The sequence below is a fragment of the Cebus imitator genome, unplaced genomic scaffold (genome assembly GCF_001604975.1).
Source record: "Cebus imitator isolate Cc_AM_T3 unplaced genomic scaffold, Cebus_imitator-1.0 Scaffold31, whole genome shotgun sequence".
In the NCBI taxonomy this organism is placed as follows: Eukaryota; Metazoa; Chordata; class Mammalia; order Primates; family Cebidae; genus Cebus; species Cebus imitator.
In genome coordinates this window covers 8,084,698-8,110,463 of record NW_016107346.1, presented here as the reverse complement: position 1 = coordinate 8,110,463, position 25,766 = coordinate 8,084,698, and the positions used below count along the sequence as shown (strand labels likewise).

At 37.8% G+C, this 25,766-nt stretch overlaps 1 protein-coding gene across 13 annotated transcripts in view; it reads right to left on the bottom strand.

Moving 5' to 3' along the window:
- TSGA10 (testis specific 10) overlaps positions 1-25,766 on the bottom strand; it is a 147,209-nt gene that overhangs the window by 26,526 nt on the left and 94,917 nt on the right. For 10 of the 13 annotated variants that reach the window (XM_037736925.1, XM_017524028.2, XM_017524029.2 and 7 more), the window contains one exon: positions 15,940-16,149. The exons of 2 other annotated variants lie outside the window; for them this stretch is intronic. In XM_037736925.1, the coding sequence (XP_037592853.1) occupies positions 15,940-16,149 (210 nt within the window). Of the gene's footprint in view, positions 1-13,500; positions 13,738-15,939; positions 16,150-25,766 lie in introns of those variants that run through there. One more of the 13 variants, XM_017524027.2, reaches the window with a different exon arrangement.

The window sequence follows — 25,766 nt, the reverse complement described above, 5'->3', positions numbered from 1 at the left end:
TTCTTGATTTGGCTCTCTTTAAGTCTGTTATTGGTGTATAGGAATGCATGTGATTTTTGCACATTGATTTTGTATCCTGAGACTTTGCTGAACTTGCTTATCAGTTTCAGGAGATTTGGGGCTGAGACGATGGGGTCTTCCAGATACACAATCATGTCGTCTGCAGATAGAGACAATTTGACTTCCTCCTTTCCTACTTGAATGCCCTTTATTTCTTTTTCTTGCCTGATTGCTTTGGCTAGAACTTCTAGTACTATATTGAATAGGAGTGGTGAGAGACGGCATCCTTGTGTGGTGCCACATTTCAAGGGGAATCACGCTGTCTTGATTACTTTAGTTTTGCAGCCAGCTTTGAAATCAGGAAGTGTGATTCTCTCAAGTTTTTCTTTTTCTAGATTTTGGCAATTCTGGGTCACTTGCACTTCCATAAGAGTTTTAGATCAGTTTGACAATTTCTACAAAGAAGACACCTGGGATTCTGATAAAGCACTGCCTTAAATGTGTGGATCAATTTTGGGAGTAATGCCATCTTAACAACTGTAAGTGTTCTGACCCATGAACATGGAATGTGTTTCCATTTATTTAGGTCTCCTTTAATCTCTGTTGACAATGTTCTGTAGTTTTGTAACTTCTTTTGTTAAATTAACTCCTAAGTATTTGTCCCTTTTTTTGTCCTTGGAGACAGAGTCTTACTCTGTCATGAGGCTGGAGTGCAGTGGAGTGATCTCAGCTCACTGCAACCTCCAACTCCCTGGTTCAAGCAATTCTCCTGCCTCAGCTTCCTGAGAAGCTGGGATTACATGCATGCACCACCACACCTAGCTAATTTTTGTATTTTTAGTAGAGACAGAGTTTCACCATGTTGGCCACAATGGTCTCCATCTCCTGACCTTGTGACCTGCCTGCCTCGGCCTCCCAAAGTGTTGGGTTTACAGGCATGAGCCACAGCACCTGGCTGTATTTGTTCTTTTTTAATGCTACCCTTTTTGATGCAATTCCATTTGATAGAATTGTTTTCTTATTTTCATTTTCAGATTGTTCACTGTTATTTTACAGAAATAAAAAAATACAATAATTGGATATTGATCTTATATCCTACAACCCTGATGCTCATTTATTAGTTCTAGTAGTTTTTTCATTGATTCTTAGGATTTTCTGTATTTCAGATCATGTCACCTGCAAACAGAGATAGTTTTACTTATTTTCCATTCTGGATGCCTTTTAGTTCTTTTTCTTGCCTAATTGCCCTGCCTAGAACCTCTGCTACAATGTTGAATAGAAGAGGCAAGGTTGGCATTCTTGTCTTGATACTGGTGTTAGGGCAAAAGCATTCTACCACCACTGAGTACAGGGCTTGCTGTGTGGTTTTCATAGATGCCCTTTATGAGGTCAAGAAAGTTTCTTTCTATTTATAGTTTATAGAGTGTTTTTATAAAGGCAAGAATGTTGGATTTTGCCAAATGCTTTTTCTGCATCCATTGAGAAGGCCGTGTGGTTTTCATTCTTGATTCTATTGATATGATGATATATTAATTGATTTTCAGGTGTTAAACTAACCCAGCATTCGTGGAATAAACCCTACTTGAGGGTGTAAATTTCATTTTATGTGTTGTTGGATTCAGTTTTATAGTATTTTCTTGAGAATTTTTCATCTGTATTCATAAGAGATACTGGTCTGCAGTTTTACTTTCCTGTGAGGTCTTTGTCTGGCTTTGGTCTCACGGCAATAATGGCTTCATAGAATGCATTGGGAAATGTTCTCTGCTACTTTTGGAAGTTTGCAAAAATTTTGGAAAAATGCCTCTTGAATCATTTGGAAGAATTCACAACTGGAAATATCTGGGGCTTGATATTACTCTATGGAAATTTAAAATTTTCTACTTTGACCTCTTTAGGTTGTAGGTTTATTCAGATTTTCTACTTTTCTTTCAGTCAGTTTTAATAGTCTGTGTTTTGCTGGAAATTTGTTGATTTCATCTAAGCATTTAATTTTTGGCATTCAATTGTTCATAATATTCTCTTATGACACTTTTTTATTAGGTTAGTAGTGATGTCCCTTCTCTTATTCCTGATTTTAGTAATTTGACTCTGTCAATTTGCTAAAGATTTGTCAATTTTGTTGATATTCTGAAAGAACAAGCTTGTGACTTCTTTGATTCTCAATTGTTCTCTCTTGACTTAGTTTTTGTTCTAATCTTGATTATTATTTTCATTCTTCCTACTGTGGGTTTAGTTTGTTCCCTTTTCCCAGTGTTCTAAGTGGAAAGCTAGGTAAGCGACTTAAGATCTTTCTTCTTTTTTTTTATATACAGATAGGCATTTATAGCTATAAATTTACCTCTAAGTATTGCTTTAACTGCATCCTGTACATTTTGACACAATACATATTCATCTTTGCTAATCTCAGAGTATTTTCTTTTTTTCCTTTGTGATTTCTTCTTTGACTCACCACTGCTTGGGAATGTGCTGCTCAATTTTTATATACTTGTAAATTTACAAAATCTCCTTCTTTTATCAATCCGTAACAATTTCATTGTGGTGGGAGAACATACTTTGCATAAGTTCAATCCTTTTAAATCTATTAAGGCTTGTTTTATGGCCTAATGTATGATCAGTTCTGTTGGATCTTCCATGTTGAGAAGACTATGTATTCTACTATTGTTGGAAGATTGTTTTATATGTTTATGTTAATGCAAATTTGGTTTCAGTGTTGTTGAAATCCTGTATTTCCTTGTTGAAGTTCTGCCTAGCTGCTCTCTTCATTACTGAAAGTGAGGCACTGATGTCTGCAATTATTACTGTTGAATTATTTCCAGCTCAACACAGAAATGTTATTTCTACATAGCTGTATTTACTCCTTCTGTCATTAGTGATATTACTGCTTACATTTACATCTCTATATGTCACAAGTCCAATGATATATTATTACAATTATTACTTTTAAATTTTATAGCTTTTAAAGAAATTGTTGAAAGGACAGCAAACATACATAGTCAGACTTAGCAAATACCTCAAAGCAGCCCTTTTAAATATGTTCAAAGAAACAAAGGAAATCATACTTAAGGAAGTAAAGTAAGGCCATAAATAGATGAATGGATAAAGAAAATGTGGTATATATACGAAATAGAATACTATACAGCAATGATCTCCAACCTTTTTGTCACCATGGACTGGTTTCATGGAAGAAAATTTTTCCATGGACAGCAGTAGGGGTGGGGATGGTTTTGGGATGAAGCTGTTCTACCTCAGATCATCAGGCATTAGTTAGATTCTCACAAGGAGTGTGCAACCTAGATCCCTCACATGTGCAGTTCACAATATGGTGCATGCCCCTATGACAATCTAATGCCACTGCTGATCTGACAGGAGGCAGAGCTCAGGAAGTAATGCTCACTAACCCACCTACCACTTACCTCCTCCTGCTGTGCGGGTGGGACTGGTACCAGTTTGTGGTAACAGGCCATGGACCCATACAGGTCTGTGGCCCAGGGGTTGGGGACTCCTACTATATGGCTTTAAAAAGAAAAAAATTCTGTAATTCATGGCAACCTGGATGGAATTTAGGGACATCATGCTAAATGAAATGAGCCAGGCACAGAAAGACAAATATTGTATTATCTTACTTATAGGTGGAATACTTACAATCTTACTTATAAATACAATATGATCTTACTTATAACCTGACTTTATAGAAACAGAGAGTAGAATGGTGAAAGGAGGAAGGATTGAAAAAGGGAAGATGTTGATCAAAGAGTTCAAAGTTTTAGTTTGACTGGAGAAATAAGTTTTGGTGATTTATTACACTGCATGGTGACCACAGTTAATAATAATCTACTGTATAATTCAAAATTTCAAAAAGAATAAAATTTTAATATCACTCCAAAAAATAAGTTGATAATTTGATACGTTAATTAGTTTAATTAAACCTGTCTACCATACATACATCAAATCTTTCACATATAGACCAAAACATCACACTGTACTCCATAAATATACACAATTATTTGTCAACTAAAAAAATAAGAAAGAAAAAGTAAAACAAGGCATAATAACAATGTCTCATCAAATAACGAATAATAAAGAAATAATAACCTGCTCTAAAAGACAGTTTCTTTTGTTTGCTTTATTTTCCTATGGATGTGCGGCATTTTCTTGGATTTTTGAAGGTTAAATTTTTTTATTGTTGAAAATTAGAAATTTAAAATAATATATTGTAGCACCTCTAAATATTGATCCTCCCCATCTTGGGACTTGTTATGGTTGTTTTCTTGTTTATTTCTCTGGACTGCTTCTATGATGTCTATTTCCCTTGCAGTATATAGCCTCTGATGTTGCCCCTCAGGGTATACACATAGTTACTCTGATCCCCTTCCATGGCCATGTACAGTCACCCTAGCTCCTCCCCCTAGGATGACAATGGATTTAGCCAGGCTGTCTTTGACTGTCTCTTAAGTGTCTGGCTGGTCTGGCCCTACTGATATCAAAATCCAACTATTAGCCTTTATTAATTGCTAGCTGAAATGTTCTATTGATTTTGACAATCACTTGTGGGTTAACTTGCCTCACAGTCTGATCCAATTACATTTGATCCCTTTGCAGGGGTACTACTTCCCAAGCATTGTTGAGGTATGATTGACAAATAAAATTTATAAAAATTTTATAAAATATAATTTTATAAAAATTATATATACTTAAGGTATGTAACATGATGTTTTGATACACACATACATTGTAAAATGATTACCACAATTAAGCTAACATATCCATCACGTCTTTCTCATCTAGTTACTATTGTATGTGTGTGATAAGAACACATGAGATCTATTCACAGCAAATTTCAAGTATACGGTATATTAACTATAGTTACCATGCTGTACATTAGATCTCCCAAACTTATTAACCTTGTAACTGAAAATTTGTACACCCCGACCAACATTTCTCTTCTTCCCCTACTCCCTTCACCCCCAGCCCCTCATCACCACCATTCCACTCTCTGTCAAACTCACAGAAGAAGGGGTAGTTTTGAGGCAAGTTATTGAGGCTTGCTCTGACCCCAGAAGGGTTCTTGTTAGCTGCCGCTGTCCATGGTTCTCTATTCAACTTCTAAGTGGTCTATTGTTTCCATTTTTGTTTTCATGAAGTTTCCTCTTAATTGTGAAGCAGTGGCTTTTTGAAAGCTCATTGGCTGTATGTGCCAAAATTTCCACTTGTGGGAATCCATCTTAAGGATATAATGCAAAATGTGATAAAAGTTTTACATAAAAAAATTTTTTTCATGTTAAAAATTTTAAAATTTTTATACAGAAATGGTAAAAAGTAGAATAATCCATTTAATACATTATTTTACAAATATGCAAAAGAACACAAAAATCTGGCTAGGAAAAGAAAAAGGCCAGAAGGAAATGCAACAAAATGTCTATAGTGCAGGAAAGTACCTTATTCTAGTTTTAGGTTCTGAAATCCATTTTGGCCTAAGGTGACGACCACACTTTTAAAAATCCTTTGCTTTCTTCAAAAATTATATGAGATTCTCCAAAGCACTTCTTATGCCTAACGAAATTATCTATAACATAAGTATTAATTAAAGGACATTAAAGGAAGAATATTTGGAATTCATGTTCTCAAAATTCCTCTTGAGTTAGTTCATAGATATACGATTATTTTAGAAATAGAAAATCAAGACCTGAGTGTACTGCATATTATGTGAATTATATCCCAATAAATATATCTCAGTAAATATATTTTTTTAAAAAAGGAAAGAAAAGAAAACTAACACTGAAAAAAAGGTCCAGACAGTGCTTTAAACTATTTTTGTAGGAGAATGAAGGTAGCAATATAGATATTTTTGACCCTAACTTCTCCTTTCTTAGTTAAAATTATGAGTGATCTCAGGGATGAAAGGTTAGTTCAATATTCAAAAACAATCAATATGATCTATCATATTAATAGGCTAAAGAAGAAAAATAATTGGATCTGATAATTATATGCTGAAAAAGCAGTTGGCAAAATTCAACATCCATCTCTGATAAAAAAAATTCTTAGAAATATGGGAATAGAGGAGAACTCTCTCTACTTTATAAGAGCAACTACAAAATACTACAGATAACAGTATACTTAGTGGTAAAACACCGAATGCTTTCTGCCTAATACTGGAAAGAAGGCAAGATGTCCAATTGCACCCCTCTTATTTGACATAGTACTTAATTATGAAACAGTGCAAAAAGGCAAGAAAAGGCACACAGATCAGAAAGAATTAAAACCGTTCTTATTTTTAGATACAAAGGTTGTTTACCTAGAAAACCCCATGGAATCTGCAGGAAAGCTCCTAGCACTAATAAGTAGATTTGACAAGTTCACAGGACACAAGATAAACATTCAGAAATTAAAATTGTTGATCAGGCACAGTGGCTCATGCCTTTAATCCCAAGATGCCTTGGCAGGTGCATAACTTGAGGTCAGGAGTTCAAGACCAGCCTGGCAAACATGGTGAAACCCTGTCCCTACTAAAAATACAAAAATTAGCTGGGTGTGGTGGCATGTGCCTGTAATCCCAGCTTCTTGGGAGGCTGAGGTGGGAGAATCACTTGAACCCGGGAGGTGGAGGTTACAGTGAGCCAAGATCATGCCACTGTACTCCAGCCTGGACAACAGAGCAAGACTCCATATTAAAAAAAAATTAAAAGTGTTGGCTGGGCATGCTGGCTAATGCCTGTAATCCCAGCACTTTGGGAGGCTGAGGCAGGAGGATTGACTGAGGCCAGAAGTTTGAGACCAGCCTGGGCAACATAGCAAGACCCCATCTCTGAAAAATGAAAATATTAGCCAGGCATGGTGGCACATGCCTGTAGTGCCACCCAGCTACTTGGGAGGCTTAGGTGAAAGGATCACTTGAGCCCAGGGGTTCAAGGCTGCACTAATCTATGTGCCACTGCACTCCAGCCTGGGTGACAGAGTGAAATCCAATCTCTAGAACCAAACCAAAAGAAAACAGAAGAATAAAAATCAATTGTACTTCTACGTACTATCAAGAAACATATTGGCAATGACGTTAAAACTAAAATACCATTTATAAGAGCTCAAAAAAATACTTTTTATTTTATAGGTGGAAATCTAAACATGTGCAGAACTTGTATGCTGAAAACTACACAAAGTTAACAAAAGAAATCAAGGAAGATCTAAGTAAGACATATCACATCCATGAGCTGGAAGCCTTAGCATAGCAAAGATGTTAATTCTCCCCAAGATAATGGAATTTTAATGCAATTCCTATCAAAATCCAAATAGGATTTTTGTTGATATAAAAAGATTATTCTTAAACGTATGTGAAAAATCAAAAAGACTAGAATACCTAAAATAATTCTGAAAAAAAAAAAAGAATAAAGCAGATGAACCTGAATTAAAGACTTAATACATAACTAGAGTAATCAAAATTGTGTGGTATTGGTGGAAAGACAGATATATAGGTCTATGTAAAAGAAGAGAAAACCAAGAAATAGGCCCACACAAATATGCCCAACTGACTTTTCACAAAATCTATTCAGCGGCAGAAAGATAGCTTTTTAAACAAATAGTACTGAAGCAGTTGGATACTCATAGGCAAAAAAAAAAAAAAAAAAAAAAAAAAAAAAAAAAAAAAAAAGAGAGGACTCTATGTAAACCTCAAACTTCATGCAGAATTAACTCAAAATAGGTCATGGAACTACATGTGAAAAGTAAAACTATAAAACATTTAGAATAAGAAATAGGAAAATCTTTGGGATTTAGAGCTATAGAAAATGATTTTTAGACTCAAGCCAAAAGCCCAATCCATAAAAGGAAAATTTATAAATGCAACTTCATCAAAACTGAAAACTTTTTATCTGAGAAAGACCCTGTTAAGAGGATAAAAACTACAAGCCACATACTTAGTGAAAGAACATATTTGCAAACCACATGTCTGATAAAGCAGGAGTCCCCAACCCCCAGGCCACAGACTGCTGCTAGTCCGTGGTCTGTTAGGAGTTGGGCCGCGCAGCAGGAGGTGAGTGCATGCAAGCCAGCAAAGCTTCATCTGTATTTACAACTGTTCCCCATCACTTGCATTACTGCCTGAGCTCTGCCTCCTGTCAGATCAGCAGCAGCATTAGATTCTCATAGGAGCAGAGCCCTATTGTGAACTGCACAGGCAAGGGATCTCAGTTAGGCACTCTTTAAAAGAATCTAATGCCTGATGATCTGAGGTGGAACTGAGGCACTGATGTTAGCTCTGGGGATCGGCTGCAAATACAGATTAACATTAGCAGACAGGTTTGACTGCACAGAGACCATAATAAATCAATTGCTTGCAGACTAATATCAAAACCCTATTGCTGAGTGGCAAGTGACAATTAAAACGCATCTGGTGGTAGGCTTTATAGTGGCAAGTGAGTTGATGTGCTTCAATTGTACAGCCTGCTCATTCTTTTATTTACCACTTCCATTCAGGTCTCTTTCCTGTATTTGAGTACTTATCTCGGTCACAGCTTTGGTAAGCCCACAAGCTAACCCTAGCCAAAATGAGTAAAAAACAAGCATCCTTAGAAAGCTTCTTTGCAAAGGGCGAAAGACCAAATGATGAGACAGCAGAAGACTCTAAGACTGCCAAAAAAGGAAAGCTGCATTTAAAACAAAATACCAAGCCCTACTTAAATTACGGGTTCATTGCAATAGGTGACTCACATTTTCCAAGTCTGCTTTGTATATCCAGTGAAACCATAAAACCTTCAAAACTGCTTTGCCACATGGAGACCAAGCACCCTGCATTAAAAGACAAGCCTTCGGAGTTTTTCAAAAGAAAAAAAAAAACGTGAACACAAAGAACAGAAGCCATTATTAAAGACCACCACTTCATCAAATGTGTTTCCACTGAGAGTATCATTCTTAGTGGTTAAACGCATTGCTAATGCTAAGAAGCCCTTTGCTATTGTGAAGAGTTGATCCTGCCTACTGATAAGGATCTGTCATAAAATTTTAGGAGAGGCTGAAGTTCAAAAGGTGGCACATGTTCCTCTTTCAGCTAGCATCATAACTAGATGAACAACTAGATGAAATAACAGAGGATATTTAGACACAATTGTTAGAGAGGATTAATGAGTCACTGTGGTATATAATCCAGGTTGATGAGTCTACTGATGTTGACAGCAAGGCAACAATGCTTGTCTCTGTGTCATATATTTTTCAGGAGCAAGTGCATGAGGATATATTTTTTTGTTTGTTTTGTTTGTTTTGTTTTGTACTTTTTCTTTTTTTTTAATTGTGCTTTAGGTTCTGGGGTACATGTGCAGATCATGCAAGACTGTTGCATAGTTACACATACGACAAGGTGGTTTGCTGCCTGCATCCCCCCATCATCTACATCTGGCATTTCTCCCCATGTTATCCCTCCCTGACCTCCCCATCTCCATCCCCACTGTCCCTCCCTTGGCCATCCCCAACAGACCCCGGTGTGTGATGCTCTCTCCCTGTGTCCGTGTGTTCTCATTGTTCAACACCCGCCTATGAGTGAGAATATGTGGTGTTTGATTTTCTGTTCTTGTGTCAGTTTGCTGAGAATGATCGTTTCCAGATTCATCCATGTCCCTACAAAGGACATGAACTCATCGTTTCTTATGACTGCGTAGTATTCCATGTGTATATGTGCCACATTTTCCTTGTCCAGTCTATCATCAGTGGGCATTTGGGTTGGTTCCAGGTCTTTGATAATGTAAACAGTGCCACTATGAACATACGTGCGCATGTGTCCTTATAATAGAATGATTTATAATCCTTTGGGTATATACCCAGTAATGTGATTGCTGGGTCAAATGGAATTTCTATTTCTAGGTCCTTGAGGAATAACCACACTGTCTTCCACAATGGTTGAACTAATTTACACTCCCACCAACAGTGTAAAAGTGTTCCTGTTTCTCCACATCCTCTCCAGCATCTGTTGTCTCCAGATTTTTTAATGATCGCCATTCTAACTGTCATGAGGTGGTATCTCAATGTGGTTTTGATTTGCATTTCTCTAATAATCAGTGATGATGAGCATTTTTTCTTGTGTTTTTTGGCCTCATATATGTCTTCTTTTGAAAAGTGTCTGTTCATATCCTTCTCTCACTTTTGGATGGGTTTGTTTTTTTCTTGTAAATCTGTTTTAGTTCTTGGTAGATTCTGGATACTAGCCCTTTGTCAGATAGGTAGATTGCAAAAACTTTTTCCCATTCTGTTGGTTGCCGGTTCACTCTAATGATTATTTCTTTTGCTGTACAAAAGCTCTGGAGTTTAATTGGGTCCAATTTGTCTATTTTGGCTTTTGTTGCCAATGCTTTTGGTGTTTTGGTCATGAAGTCCTTGCATATGCCTATGTCCTGAATGGTTTTGCCTATGTTTTCTTCTAGGGTTTTTATGGTGTTATGTCTTATGTTTAAGTCTTTTATCCATCTGAAGTTAATTTTAGTGTAAGGTGTCAGGAAGGGGTCCAGTTTCTGCTTTCTGCACACTGCCAGCCAGTTTTCCCAACACCATTGATTAAGCAGGGAATTCTTTCCCTATTGCTTGTTTTTATCAGGTTTGTCAAAGATCAGGTGGTTGTAGATGTGTGGCATTGCCTCCAAGGCCTCTGTTCTGTTCCATTTGTCTATATCTCTGTTTTGGTACCAGTACCATGCTGTTTTGATTACTGCAGCCTTGTAGTATAGTTTGAAGTCAGGAAGCATGATGGCTCCAGCTTTGTTCTTTTTGATTAGGATTGTCTTGGCTATGCAGGCTCTCTTTTGTTCCATATGAAGTTTAAGGTGGTTTTTTCCAGTTCTGTGAAGAAGGTCATTGGCAGCTTGATGGGGATAGCGTTGAATCTATAGATTACTTTGGGCAGTGTGGCCGTTTTCACAGTATTGATTCTTCCTAACCATAAGCATGGAATGTTTCTCCATCTGTTTGTGTCCTCTCTTATTTCCTTGAGCAGTTTTTTGTAGTTCTCCTTGAAGAGGTCCTTTACATCCTCCATTAGTTGTATTACTAGGTACTTTATTCTCTTTGTAGCAATTGTGAATGGGAGCTTGCTCATGATTTGGCTCTCTGTTAGTCTGTTATTGGTGTATAGAAATGCTTGTGATTTCTGCACATTGATGTTGTATCCTGAGACTTTGCTGAAGTTGCTTATCAGTTTCAGGATATTTTGGGCTGAGACAATGGGTTTTCTAAATATACAATCATGTCATCTGCAATAGAGACAATTGGACTTCCTCTTTTCCTAACTGAGTATGTTATGTGCACTTTTGTTGCCAACCAATGTCACAGCTGCAGACTACTCAAGTCTTTGGATGATTAAATATCAGGAAAACTGAATTGGTTGTTTTATGTCAGCATATCGCAGACAGAGGGATTGCCATGACTAGACAGCTTTCTGATTTCATTACTTGGGTCAAAGGGGTTGCTTCTGAATGTGAATCTACACATTGTGTCATCCATAGAGAAATGCTGGTTATCCAAAAATTGTCACCTGAACTTAACAACGTTTTGTAGGATGTGATTAAAATTATCAGCTGGCAAGATGCAGTGGTTCATGCCTGTAATCCCAGCACTTTGGGAGGCTGAGGTGGGCAGATCATGAGGTCAAAAGATTGAGACCATCCTGGCCAACATGGTGAAACCCCATCTCTACTAAAAAAAAATATAAAAAACGATTAGCTGGGCATGGTGGCATGTGCCTGTAATCCTAGCTACTCAGGAGGCTGAGGCGGGAGAATTGCTTGAACCTGGGAGGTAAAAGTTGCAGTGAGCTGAGATCGCACCACTGCACTCCAGCCTGGGCAACAGAGCAAGACTCCATCTCAAAATAATAATAATAAAATTATCAGCCACATTAAAGTACATGCCCTTCACTCATATCTGTTCACATAGCTCCATGAAGAAACGGATGCAGAGCAAACATATCTTCTTTTATACACAAAAGTGAGATGGCTTTCTAAAGGTGTACTACTGGCCAGAGTTTTTGAGTTATGAGAGCCACATTTCTTTTAGAAAATGTCACCACTAGTAGCACATTTGAGTGACACAGAATAGGTCTCAAAACATGCTTACTTGTGTGACATATACAATCTGCTCAACAAACTCCATTTGTCACTTCAGGGGAGAATGACAACTGTGTTCAAGTTGGCAGATAAAGTGGTTGCATTCAAAACTAAACTGCTGTAATCCCAGCACTCTGGGAGGCCAAGGCAGGCAGATAACTTGAGGTCAGGAGTTCAAGACCAGCCTGGCCAACATGGTGAAATACCGTCTTACTAAAAATGAAAAATCGGCCAGGTGTGGTGGCAGGCATCTGTAATCCCAGCTACTCGGGAGGCTGAAGAATCACTTGAACTCAGGAGGTAGAGGTTGTAGTGAGCCAAGATCGTGCCACTGCACTCCAGCCTGGGCAACAAAGCAAAAACAAAACAAAACAAAAACAAGGCCAATCTGGAATTTTGGGGGCAACGAGTGAACACTGGGATTTTTGACGTGTTTCAAACAGCAGAGATTTTGAAAGAGGCTGAGCCAGGGCTGCCTTTCTCCCAGCTGGTGCATGATCACCTATCTCAGCTTTCAAAAGAGTTTGAGCTACTTCCTAATCACAAAAGACCCCCAAACTTGGAAAGAATGGATCCACAATCCATTTGTGAGTATGCCAGGTGAATCGATTTTGTCCGTGCTAGAAGAGGATCAACTGCCTGAGATGCAAATGATGGCGGCTTTAAAAGTATGTTTGAGACAACTTCAAATCCAGACGTTCTGGATTAAAGTCAAGCCTGACTCTCCTGATATTGCCACAAAAGCACTGAAAAGGCTGCTTCCATTTCCAACATCCTAACTTTGTGAAGCAGGGTTTTCTTCAGTGACAGCAACCAAGACAAGATTATAGACTGGACATAAGCAATACCTTTCAGGTGTCACTGTCTCCCAACACCCCCAGATGGGACTGTCTAGATGCAGGAAAACAATCTTAGGGCTCCCAGTGATTTTACATTATGGTGAGTTGCATAATAATTTCATTATATATCATAATGTAATAATAACAGAAATCAAGTGCACAATAAATGTAATGCTCTTGAATCAACCCAAAGCCATCCCCTGCCCGCCCCCATACCCAGTCTGTAGAAAAACTGTCTTCTATGAAACTGGTCCCTGGTGCCAATAAACTTGAGGGCCACTGTGATAAAGAACTAGTATCTAGAATATATAGAGAACTCTCCATACTGAACATTAAGAAAAACATCTATCCAATGATAACATGGACAAAAAACAAAGAGACGTTTCACCGTAGAAGATACAGAGATGACAACCACACAAAGAGAATTTCAAGTTAATTAGTCACTAAGGAAATTACCCATCAAAACTACCACAATAAAGTACTATACACGTTTCAGAATGGCTAAATTTAAAAAATAGTGGCAACAACAAATGCTGGGAAGGATGTGGAGAAACTAGGTCATTCATACACTGTTGGCAGGAATGCAAAATGGTATAGATACTTGGGAAGACAGGTTGGCACTTGGTTAAAAAGTTAATCATGCACCTAACATGAGAACCCAAAGTTACGCTCCTGGACATTTACAAAGAAATGAAAACTTATGCTCATACAAAAACCTAAACACAAATGTTTTATTTGTACTATCCAAAAACTGGAAATAACTCCGACATTCTTCAGTGGGTAAATGGTTAAACCAACTGTGTTAAACCAATAGGATGAACATTACTCTGTAATAAAAAGGAATTATTGTAATACTCTGTACATTACTCTGTAATAAAAAGGAACTATTGCTACATTAAACGACCTAGAATTATGCTGAGTGGAAAAAGTCAATTCCCAAAAGGTTACATATTGTATTATTCCATTTATATAACATTCATGAAATGGCAAAATTATAGAAATGGAAAATAGATTAATGGTTGCAAGGGGTTAAGGAGGGTTTGGGAATAGGAGAGAAGTAGACGGGGCTACAAAAGGGCATCACAATGGTTCCTGTGATGGAAATGGTCTGCATCTTCCTGAATCAATATCAAATATCCAATATATTATAGTCTTACAATATATATAACTTTGAAAGATATTGCCATTGGGCAAAACCAGGTAAAGGTTACACAGGATCTCTCTATATTATTTCTTATGATTGCATGCAAATCTACCATCATCTCAAAATCAAGAGTTTAATCTAGAAAAAAATTATGAGTGCCTCCTATATACAAAGCTCAGCTTAAGAAATACAAAAATAAATAAGATGGTTGAGATTGTTACTTTGAGGAGATAAAGATACAAATATAAATAACCAGATTCCAAAGCAAAAAAAATTATTAATGTCAGGGTAACGTAAAGCACTTTGGGAAAAGGAAATAAGTCACAAAACTTGGAGTAAACATCTTTAAATTTTTTTTAATTAATATAAATCATTATCAAGATTTTTATATAGTTTTGCTAAGGGCAATGATTTCAAAACTTTAAGAGGATTACCAGAATATACCCTACCTAGTCATAGTGCATTTTTTAATAAGCTTTGGTGTATGTTCTGATATTTCTACTTCATATTGTGTCAGTTTGAGTAACACGTAAGACTTTTCCAATTTAAAAACATCAGTAAAAACGTGTAGAGGATGTATTGTTTGAATTTTTATAGTGACCACCTATTCTTGAGTTACTTTCATCATTAAAAGCTTCTTAAATAAAAAATAATTTGAAGAGTGAGAATTCCAGCATATAACACTTCATTAAAACATTAACAGTGGTTCTGACAGAAACAAAATAGATGCATGATTCTCAAATGCATCATCCAACTGCAGACTAACAAAAGGTTCGGCCGGGCATGGTGGCTCATGTCTGTCATCCCAGCACTTTGGGAGGCTTAGGTGGGTGGATCACCAGGTTAGGAGATTGAGACCATCCTGGCCAAGATGGTGAAACCCCATCTCTACTGAAAATACAAAAATTAGCTGAGCGTGATGGTGTGTGCCTGTAATCCCAGCTACTTGGGAGGCTGAGGCAGTGAGCCGAGATCACGCCACTGCACTCCAGCCTGGCGACCGAAAGAGACTCCGTCTCTAAATAAATAAATAAATAAATAAATAAATAAATAAATAAATAAAAGTTTCAATAGGGTTTGGTAATAACAGAAATTTAAACATGACCAAAATTTGCCACTATTTCAAATACACTATCCATCTTCTATACATACCCCTTTAGGATTACAGCTCTATCTCTCCAGTCACTTCCTCCCGTGCACGCTACACTAGCCATTACAAAGTACTTGTTACTCACTCAAGAATCTATATATACTTCCATACCCTTGCCTATGTTGTTTTTCCTGATTGGGATGCCTCATTCCTTTAGAGCTCAGCAGTGCCTCCTTTTGTACTCCTCCCTGATATTCCTGGGCTGAATAGAAATTGCCTCTATAAAGCTTTTAGTATCTCTTATTAACATATCATTCATTACAAATTATTTGCATATCAATGGGAAATCACTGAGGACAGAAATTAACATCTTTTGAAAATTATATTCCCAGTGGCAAGTACAGTGTCAGGCACAAAGTAGATACAATCAACTGAGTTACAGTTAAAAGAATCTGGCCCATTAGTAAATAAATTCAGCGTAAAAGAGTATCATTAAAGTTAAAGTTTAGCTGAATAAACCTCAACCTCATGGTTCTTTGCTGATTGCTATGTCAATGTGTTTTATGATTCTTCCGGCTAAAAGTAAACGCAAATTACACGCTAAAAGGAAGAGTTCCTGTTACAGTCTTAAGTTGTCTGGAATACAGCTGTCATAAACTAATCTCTTAGACTTCTAAAATAAAATCTAAGTTCAAAGATATGGCTTGACGTAATATTACATAAAAAAGAATTTATTTTCCCAAAATTATGCTAACTTCACAGTAATAGCAATTTTTTAAAAAATGTATTACATACCATTTCTATTTCTTGATCTTTAGCAACCAGCTGTCGATTAAGAAGTTCTTTGCTTGAGTCAAGTTTAATGCAGAGTTCCCTAGTAGAAGACAAATCTGCAAGAGCGGACACTTTTTCAAACTGAACCTTCTGAAGCTCCTCTTCCATTTTTACAACAGACTTATGTAAGGTAGAAATCTGGGACTTGTAAGACCTTTCTGCATTTAAGTGCTGCAAAAATAAAATTATATATTACATAGATATATAATTTAAATTTAATATAATTAAAATTATATATAGAGATATGTATACATATATATTAAACTGGAATAAAACTACAACATGGAAAACAAAGTGGGGCAAATCTCAGAGTAGTGCACTTAGATTGTATGAAGTTTTAGATAATATAGGTGGTAACAATATGTACAAAACACTCTAAGAAAGATAAATTCAAGTTTTGATTTTTTTTGTTTACATAAAATCCATGAGCGGGGTGGTCAACAGGTCATTCTTTTTAACGTACTCAGGGAAAAAAAAAAAACAAAACTTTTCCACTTAAAAGTCTCCAGCCCCAAAGCTAGTTGAGATATATACTTGACCAACAGTTCTACCTATATTAGCCACAGTTTCAATTATTTTATAATACAAATGCTATCATTGTTAAAATGCCAGCCACTGTTTTATTCACAACACCTGTTTCCAAATACCTGACAGGCACGTTGATTTCAATCATGTTATAAAATGAGAACTGATTACTGTTTAACACTTACTAATACCTCACAGAGAAAAAGACTAAGGGCAAGTTTAAATTATGTATACATCCACATAATCGCTTCTCGGCCTTTTGGCTAAGGTCAAGTGTATACATCCACATTATAGGAAATAAGAGCATGGTTTTTAAAGCTATGAGATACAAGTTACATAAATGCTTTCAAATGTTCAAGATAATTCCACCCCTACCCTTTTCCTTCAGAAAAAAATGGCTTACGTAGTGCACTGCCACCTACAGAGAAGTACTTGTTTGCTATAATGTGAAGACAAGGAGAACTGAGAAGCAAAGAAATTTATGTGTTTTTACAAGTAATTTTATAAGTGTAAAGCACTACTATTTGCTCCCATTATAAGTTATTTGGCCATAATTCACTCCTACTTTTTCTCTATCTTTTCCCTTCCTTCCTCACTCACTCTTTCTTATTATTCAAGCCAACTTTTTATCCATCTTTCTGCCCACCCACCCATTCATCACATATTTATTGAATATACTCTGTGTTCCAGTCACTAAGCCTAGGTACACATTCAATGGTAAGTGGTATCTGCTCTAATAAAACATCTAGACTACTAGAGGAGTCATATATTAATCAAATAATGATACAGATAACTATATAAATACATAAAGAAAATATTTCTGGAGAAAAAGTTATAACAAAGGAAACTGAACCAGACACAGTGGTTCACACCTGTAATGCCAACACTTTGCAAGGCTGAAGTAAGAGGATCACTTAGGGTCAGGGGTTTGAGATCAGCCTGGGCAACACAGCAAGACCCATCTCTAAAAAAAAAACAAAAAATTAGCCACAGAGGGTCACACATGCCTGTAGTCCTACCAATTCAGGAGGCTAAGGCAAGAGGATTGCTTGAGCCCAGGAGTTCAAGGCTGCAGTGAGCAATGATAGTGCTACTGCACTCCAGCCTGGGCAACAAAGCAAGACCTGAAAGAAAGAAAGAGAGAGAGAGAGAGAGAGAGAGAGGGGAGGGAGGGAGGGAGGGAGGAAGGAAGGAAGGAAGGAAGGAAGGAAGGAAGGAAGGAAGGAAGGAAGGAAGGAAGGAAAGAAATTGACCTAGACTGTGTCTTGGAAGTCAGGAAAGGCTTCCCTGAGTAAATGACACTTGAGTTGAGATCTGAACAGTTAGTGGATGTATAGTCTGGTGGGAGGGGAGCTTCCCAAATCAAAGGAATGCTAAGCGCAAAGGTCCTAGGGAGGCAGGAAGAATGACATGCTCCAAGAACTGAGAGAAGGCTAGTGTGGCTGGAGCTCAGAGTCTAAATGGAAGAGTGAAAGGAGACGCAGTTGAAAAGATACACAAAACTACAAGACAGGGCCTAGTGAGGCATGTTAAAATTTTGGTCTTTATCCTGTGCACAATGATATTCTTTCTTTCTTTTTTTTTTTGAGACAAGGTCTTGCTTTGTTGCCCAGGCTGGAGTGCAGTGGCATCATAATTGTTCACTGCAGCCCTGAACTCCTGGGCTCAAGCAATTCTCTTGCTTCCCTCCTAACTAGGTAGGACTACAGGCATGAGTGACCCTCTGTGGCTAATTTTTTGGTGTTTTTAGAGATGGGTCTTCCTATGTGCAATGAAAACTCACTGAAAGATCTTAAATAGGAAGGTGATAAGGTCAGGTTTGTTTTGAAATAATCACTCTGGATGTTTCAGGTTCTAGTACGATGAATGCTTAAGCTAAGAGGAAAATCACCTGGGTAAAATAGAATTTTTTTGGTTTTGTTTTTGCAATTCAAAGCTGAGTTTGCAGGGAAGTAAAAGAAATTCTCACTGCCCAAAACAGGGGAAATAAAACCAGAGCAGGAAGCAAATGAGCAGCGCTGAAGCTAAGGCTGAGGATAGGAAGACCTAGTATTAATGAATGGCTTATGCTTCAACATTCAAGCAAGGATAAGAGATAATTTAGGACGAATGGAGAGTTAGAAATGAGACCTTTACATAATCTGGGATCCTTGAAGGCTATATGCTAAACGAATGGAGGCTCTAGTAGAAAAATCCACTTACCCCCACAGAGAGACTGCAAAAACTTATCTTCACCCAGACTCTAGATAGGAAAAAAATTTCTTCTGTAAGAAACTGAAACCTTAGGTGTGACTTCACTCAATTTTGGAGTCTGACTTTACACTACATATCCTCAATTCTAAACTTAAACATGAAGTTTGACCCAAGTCCATGAGAATACTTAGTAGAAATAATCCATCCTCCTGGAGGGACATTACCACACCCAGGCCACACAAGATTCCCCCAGAAGGGGAAAACATTTGCTTGAGAAGAGCTTATAATCAGCTGGGCATGGTGGCTCACACTTATAATTTCAGCACTGTGGGAGGCTGAGGCATGCGGATCATGAGGTTAGGAGTGCGAGACCAGCCTGACCAACATGGTGAAACCCTGTGTCTACTAAAAATACAAAAGTTAGCTGGGTGTGGTGCTGTGCGCCTGTAATCCCAGCTACTCAGGAGGCTGAGGCGGGAGAATCACTTGAACCAAAGAGGCAGAGGTTGTGGTGAGCTGAGATAATGCCGCTGCACTCCAGCCTGGGCAACAGAGTGAGACGCTGTCTCAAGAATTAAAAAAAAAAAAAAGAGGGCCGGGCGTGGTGGCTCAAGCCTGTAATCCCAGCACTTTGGGAGGCCGAGGCGGGTGGATCACGAGGTCAAGAGATCGAGACCATCCTGGTCAACACAGTGAAACCCCGTCTCTACTAAAAATACAAAAAAATTGGCTGGGCATGGTGGCGCGTGCCTGTAATCCCAGCTACTCAGGAGGCTGAGGCAGGAGAATTGCCTGAACCCAGGAGGCGGAGGTTGTGGTGAGCCCAGATCGCACCATTGCACTCCAGCCTGGGTAACAAGAGCGAAACTTCGTCCCCCCCAAAAAAAAAAGAAGAGCTTATAATCAAAAACATTTTCTATTAAATGATAAATTTGATCCATCTGAATTTGTACTACTGGTGCATTTCTTTGGGTACGCATGGAACACAGAGAACACAGAGCAAGATGACCATATGCTGACCATAACACAAGTCTCAGTAAATGTAAAAAACTGGCAAATCAATAACTATAAAGAGCCATTTTCAAAATGCTCCAAATATTGAAAATTAAGCAATAGTACAAAACATTAGTACAATTGAAAAGTATTTTGACATAAAATAAAATGAAAACATAATATATCAAATGTGTAGAATGGGAATTCCATTTCTGGTATGGCAATATGAGAAACTCCATGAAACCATTCCCTAATGAAGCTAGTCAAAATTATTTTTAAAAACCGTAAATTGCCTATAAATGCTCTCTGGAAATCCTGAGGACATACAGGAGATAAAGGGACAGTTACTCAAGAAAACCTACTAAAGTAAAAGTCTGTGACATCTGCTCCCTCTCCTCTCACTCCCGGCTCAGCTAATTGAAACACCACTCCAGATGGGAACAGCTAAGAAGAGACGGCTCATTCATTCCCCAGCTCCCAATCAAGGTTTACAGTATTTTCCCATAAGGGGTAGGTAACAGCCTTACTCATCCTGCTCCCACCTACTCATTTCAGAAGCTACATTCTTGACATGTATGGCTGAGAGGGAACCCCCACACATGGAATGGGGGATCTATCTCGTGTGTGACACTGAACATAGTGGAGCTTAACAGCTGGGTGTAGTGAGGAAGAGAGACAGTCAAAAAGGGCCTTGCTTAAAACCACTGCCATCCCAGGGTGTTCGTGAACATACCCAAGCCTGAATCCTCTGAAGAGCAACATCACAGGCTTCACACTGCAGAGGGGATAATAGACTTCATCAAAATAACTGAATCAGTTACTAAGCATATAAGCAAACAGGCTTCTAGTTTCTGTTTCATTATGTAAAGAACTTAAAAGTCATCACTCCCAACCTCGTAACAAGAAAAAAAGCTGAACAACTGAAAGTCAACAACTTTTCTTATATCCATCAGATCTAAGGAATACTATTTTAAATATACTGACATAGAAAAATTAAAAAGGAAAAAAATATACCTTATTTAAATAAATAAGGACAAAGAGACAACTGCTGCCCAGTAAAATGGAGAGAAAGGCAAATACAGAGAATCACAGCTTACTAGGAGCAGAAGGTATTGTTGGAGTTAGGAGCTGGTAGAACAACTAAAAAGAGTGAGTAATTTCTGGAGACTGGGCATGGACTTGAGAGATAAAAGCTCCTGGGGAGCCAGCCTTAGAGGCCCCCCTTTCATTAGTGTTACCTCCAGAGGCCTCAATACGTTTTCAAGGCAAAGATCATAGAAAAATCCCCTCATGCTTCTGGCAAGGTGAGGGTGTAAGTAACCTTTTTAAAATAAGTCCAGAGCATTCTGTTCTAAACCAAGATCTGCTCTTAAGGGAAATGATTTTGCCAGACGCTAACCAACATGGTTTTAACAGATCTTAACTGATGCAGACAGGGAAACATCCAATTCAGATCTCTTCTGCCTTTCTGTCTCTCCTAATAAGGAAAAAATGCTGAGAAACATTTGTGATGGTCACAGCCAACTAAAACAGATTCCCTCTAAAACACTGAGACCAAATCACAGGATTACTGCATGCTACTCCTCCACCCACATTTTACCACCACATCAATAGGGCTCCTGTATAATAACGGAATTACAGCTGAAAGAATTGCAAGGCTATGATTCTATTTAAAAGGAGTCTCTAGAGAAACCCAGAGACAACAGGGGAGACAAAATTAGAAACCTGGAGGAAATCTCAGCCTCTGATACATATAGCTGCTGTAAACAATGAACTACCTAACCCTAGTCAGATAAGTATAATCTTAAGAGACAAAGAAAGCAGCAAAACCAGACTTGCATATGGCAGATATTTTGAAATTATCAGACCAGGAATTTAAAATAACTATGATTAATACACTAAGAGCTGTAAGGAAGAAAGTGAACAATATCCAAGAACAGACAGGAAAAAGATGAAAACTCTAAAAAAGGGGTGTAAAAGGAAATTCTAGAAACTCAAAACACTGTAACAGAAATAAAGAATGCCTTAGGTGAGCACATCAGCAGACTGAATATGACCTATGAAAGAATCAGTGTGTTTAAAAATAAGTCAACAGAAACTACAAACTTCCCAAACTGAAAAGCAGAAGAAAAAAAATGGTGTTATCTTGCTCTCTTCACAGTCTTTGTGAGCCAAGACAGGTATTTGACTTGAGGTGTGCTGGTGCATGGGGCTTATGTGATACCACATTCTAGAACAGAAATAACTGGGTGCATTCTGTGGGACCTGGGGCATCCTAAAAGGGCCCCTTGATAGGGGAGGAAGCCCTGTATACAGGACATAAGACGACATGGCCAGGCTATCCAGCAAAGAGGGCCCAGCAGGCAGCACAGAGAAGGCTGGTCAGCCGTCTGGGGCTCCAACCAGACTTGAGATTGGCCTCACCTCGGTCAGGCTGCTCTTTGGCCACTGTGTTACATGGCCTGAGACCAGCTGCTTCAGTAACAGTCTCTACCATCAAGTCTGGGGGTGGAAGAGGATCGGATCTCTTACATTTGGGGCATGGACTTCCAAACTTCTGTCTGTGCTATACTGACTATACATACATATGTATATGTGCAAAAGTACATATTTACCCAAAAAAGGTAATATCTGCATTGTTTTGTGAGCTTTATTTATTTAAGTTCTGGGATACATGTGCAGAACATGCAGGTTTTTTTTCATAGGTATACACATGCCATGGTGGTTTACTGTACCCATCAACCTGTCATCTACATTAGGTATTTCTCCTAATGCTATCCCTCTCCTAGTGCCCCCACTGCCTGACAGGCCCCAGTGTGTGATGTTCTCCTCCCTGTGTCCATGTGTTCTCATTGTTCAACTCCCACTTATGAATGAGAACATGTGGTGTTTGGTTTTCTGCTCTTGTTTTAGTTTGCTAAGAATGACAGTTTCCAGCTTCATCTATGTCCCTGCAAAGGACATGAACTCATCCTTTTTTATGGCTGCACAGTATTCCATGGTGTATATGTGCCACACTTTCTTTATCTAGTCTATAAAGAGGGTGGGCATTTGGGTTGGTTCCAAGTCTTTGCTATTGTAAATAGTGCTTCAATAAACATATGTGTGCATATGTCTTTATATTAGAATGATTTATATTCCTTTGGGTATATATCCAGCAATGGGATTACTGGGTCAAATGGTATTTCTAGTTCTAGATCTTTGAGGAATCATCACACTGTCTTCCACAATGGTTGAACTAATTTACACTCACACCAGCAGTGTAAAAACATTCCTATTTCTCCACATCCTCTCCAGCATCTGTTTTCTGACTTTTTAATAATCACCATTCCAACTGGCATGAGATGGTATCTCATTGTGGTTTTGATTTGCATTTCTCTAACGACCAATAATGATCAGTGTTTTTTTGTATGTTTGTTGGCAGCATAAATGTCTTCTTTTGAGAAGTGTGTTCATATCCTTTGCCCACTTTTTGATGTTTTTTTCTTGTAAATTTGTTTAAATTCCTTGTAGATTCTGGATATTAGCCATTTGTCAGATGGACAGATTGCAAAATTATTCTCCTACTCTGTTGGTTGCCTGTTCATTCTGATGATAAGTTTCTTTGCTATGTAAAAGATCTTTAGTTTAATTAGATCCCATTTGTCAATTTTGGCTTTTGTTGCCATTGCTTTTGGTGTTTTAGTCATGAAGTCTTTGCCCATGCCTATGTCTTAGAATTGTCTTGGCTATATGGGCCAAGTAGTTTTTTTAAAGTAGTTTTTTTCTATTTCTGTGAAGAAAGTCAATGGTAGCTTGACGGAGATAGCACTGAATCTATAAATTACTTTGGGCAGTACTGACATTTTCATGATTTGATTCTTCCTATCCATGAGCATGGAATGTTTTTCCATTTGTTTGTGTCCTTATTTCCTTGAGCAGTGGTTTGTAGCTCTCCTTGAAGAGGTCCTTCACATCCCTTGTTATTTGTATTCCTACGTATTTTATTCTCTTTGTAGCAATTTTGAATGGTAGTTAACTCATGATTTGGCTCTCTGTCATTGGTGTATAGGAATGCTTGTGATTTTTGCACACTGATTTTGTATCCTGAGACTTTGCTGAAGTTGCTTATCAGCTTAAGATTTTGGGCTGAGATGATGGGGTTTTCTAAATATGCAAGCAAGTCATCTGCAAACAGAGACATTCTGACTTCCTCCCTTCGTATTTGAATACCCTTTTTTCTTTCTCTTGCCTGTTTGCCCTGGCCAGAACTTCCAGTACTACATTGAATAGGAGTGGTGAGAGAGGGCATCCTTGTCTAGTGCCAGTTTTCAAAGGGAATACTTCCAGCTTTTGCCCATCCAGTATGATATTGGCTGTGGGTTTGTTATAAATAGCTCTTATTATTTTGAGATATGTTCCATCAATACCTAGTTTGTTGAAAATTTTTAACATGAAGGGGTGCTGAATTGTATCAAAGGCCTTTTCTGCATCTATTGAGATAATCATGTTGTTTTTGTCATTGGTTCTGTTTATATGATGGATTACGTTTATCGATTTGCATATGTTGAACCAGCCTTACATCCCAGGGATGAAGCTGACTTGATTGCGATGAAAAAGCTTTTTGATGTGCTGCTGGATTCCGTTTCCCAGTATTTAATTGAGGATTTTCACATCGATGTTCATCAGGGATATTGACCTAAAATTTTTTGTTGTTGTGTCTCTGCCAGGTTTTGGTATCAGGATGATGCTGACCTCATAAAATTAGTTAGGGAGGAGTCCCTCTTTTTCTGTTGTTTGGAATAGTTTCAGAAGTAATGGTATGAGCTCCTCTTTGTACCTCTGATAGAATTCAGCTGTGAATCGTCTGGTCCTGGGCTTATTTTGGATGGTAGGCTATTAATTACTGCCTCAATTTCAGAACTTGTTATTGGTCTATTCAAGGATGTGTCTACTGTCTGCTTTAGTCTTGGGAGGCTGTATGTGTCCAGGAATTTATCCATTTCTTCTAGATTTTCTAGTTTATTTGCCTAGAGGTGTTTATAGTATTCTCTGAAGGGAGTTTGTATTTCTGTGGGATGAATGGTGATATTCCCCTTATCATTTTTTATTGTGTCTATTTGATTCTTCCCTCTTTTCTTCATTAATCTGGCTAGCAGTCTATCTTATTAATCTTTTCAAAAAAAACAGCTCATGAATTCATTGATTTTTTGAAAGGTTTTTCATGTCTCTATCTCCTTCAGTTCTGCTCTGATCTTAGTTATTAGTTCTAATCGCTTTTGAATTTGTTTGCTGTTGCTTCTCTAGTTATTTTCATTGTGATGCTAGGGTGTTGATATTAGCTCTTTCTCACTTTCTCTTGTGGGCATTTAGTGCTATAAATTTCCCTGTAAACACTGCTTTAATTGTGTTCCAGAGATTCTGGTATGTTGTGTTTTTGTTATCCTCGGTTTCAAAGAACTTATTTATTTCTACCTTAATTTCATTATTTATCCAGTAGTCTTCAGGAGCAGGTTGTTTAGTTTCTATGTAGTTGTGTCCTTTTGAGTGGATTTCTTAATCCTGAGGTCTAATTTGATTGCACTGTGGTCTGACAGACTGTTTGTTATGGTTTCCATTCTTTTACATTTGCTTAGAAGTGTTTAACTTGCAATCATGTAATCAATTTTAGAATAAGTGCCATGTGGTGCTGAAAAGAATGTATATGCTGTTGATTTGGAGTGTAGAGTTCTGTAGATGTCTATTAGGTCTGTTTGGTCCAGAGCTGACTTCAAGTCCTGGATATCCTTGTTAATTTTCTGTCTCATTGATCTGTCTAATATTGATAGTGGGGTGTTAAAGTCTCCCACTATTACTGTGTGGGAGTCTCAGTCTCTTTAGTAGGTCTCTAAGAACTTCCTTTATGAGCCTGGGTGCTCCTATATTGGATGCATATATGTTTAGGATAGTTAGCTCTTCTTGTTGTATTGATCCCTTTACCATTATGTACTGCCCTTCTTTGTCTCTTTTGATCTTTGTTGGTTTAAAGTCTGTTTTATCAGAACTAGGACTGCAACCCGTTTTTGTTGTTGTTGTTGTTGCTTTTTTTTTTTTTTTTT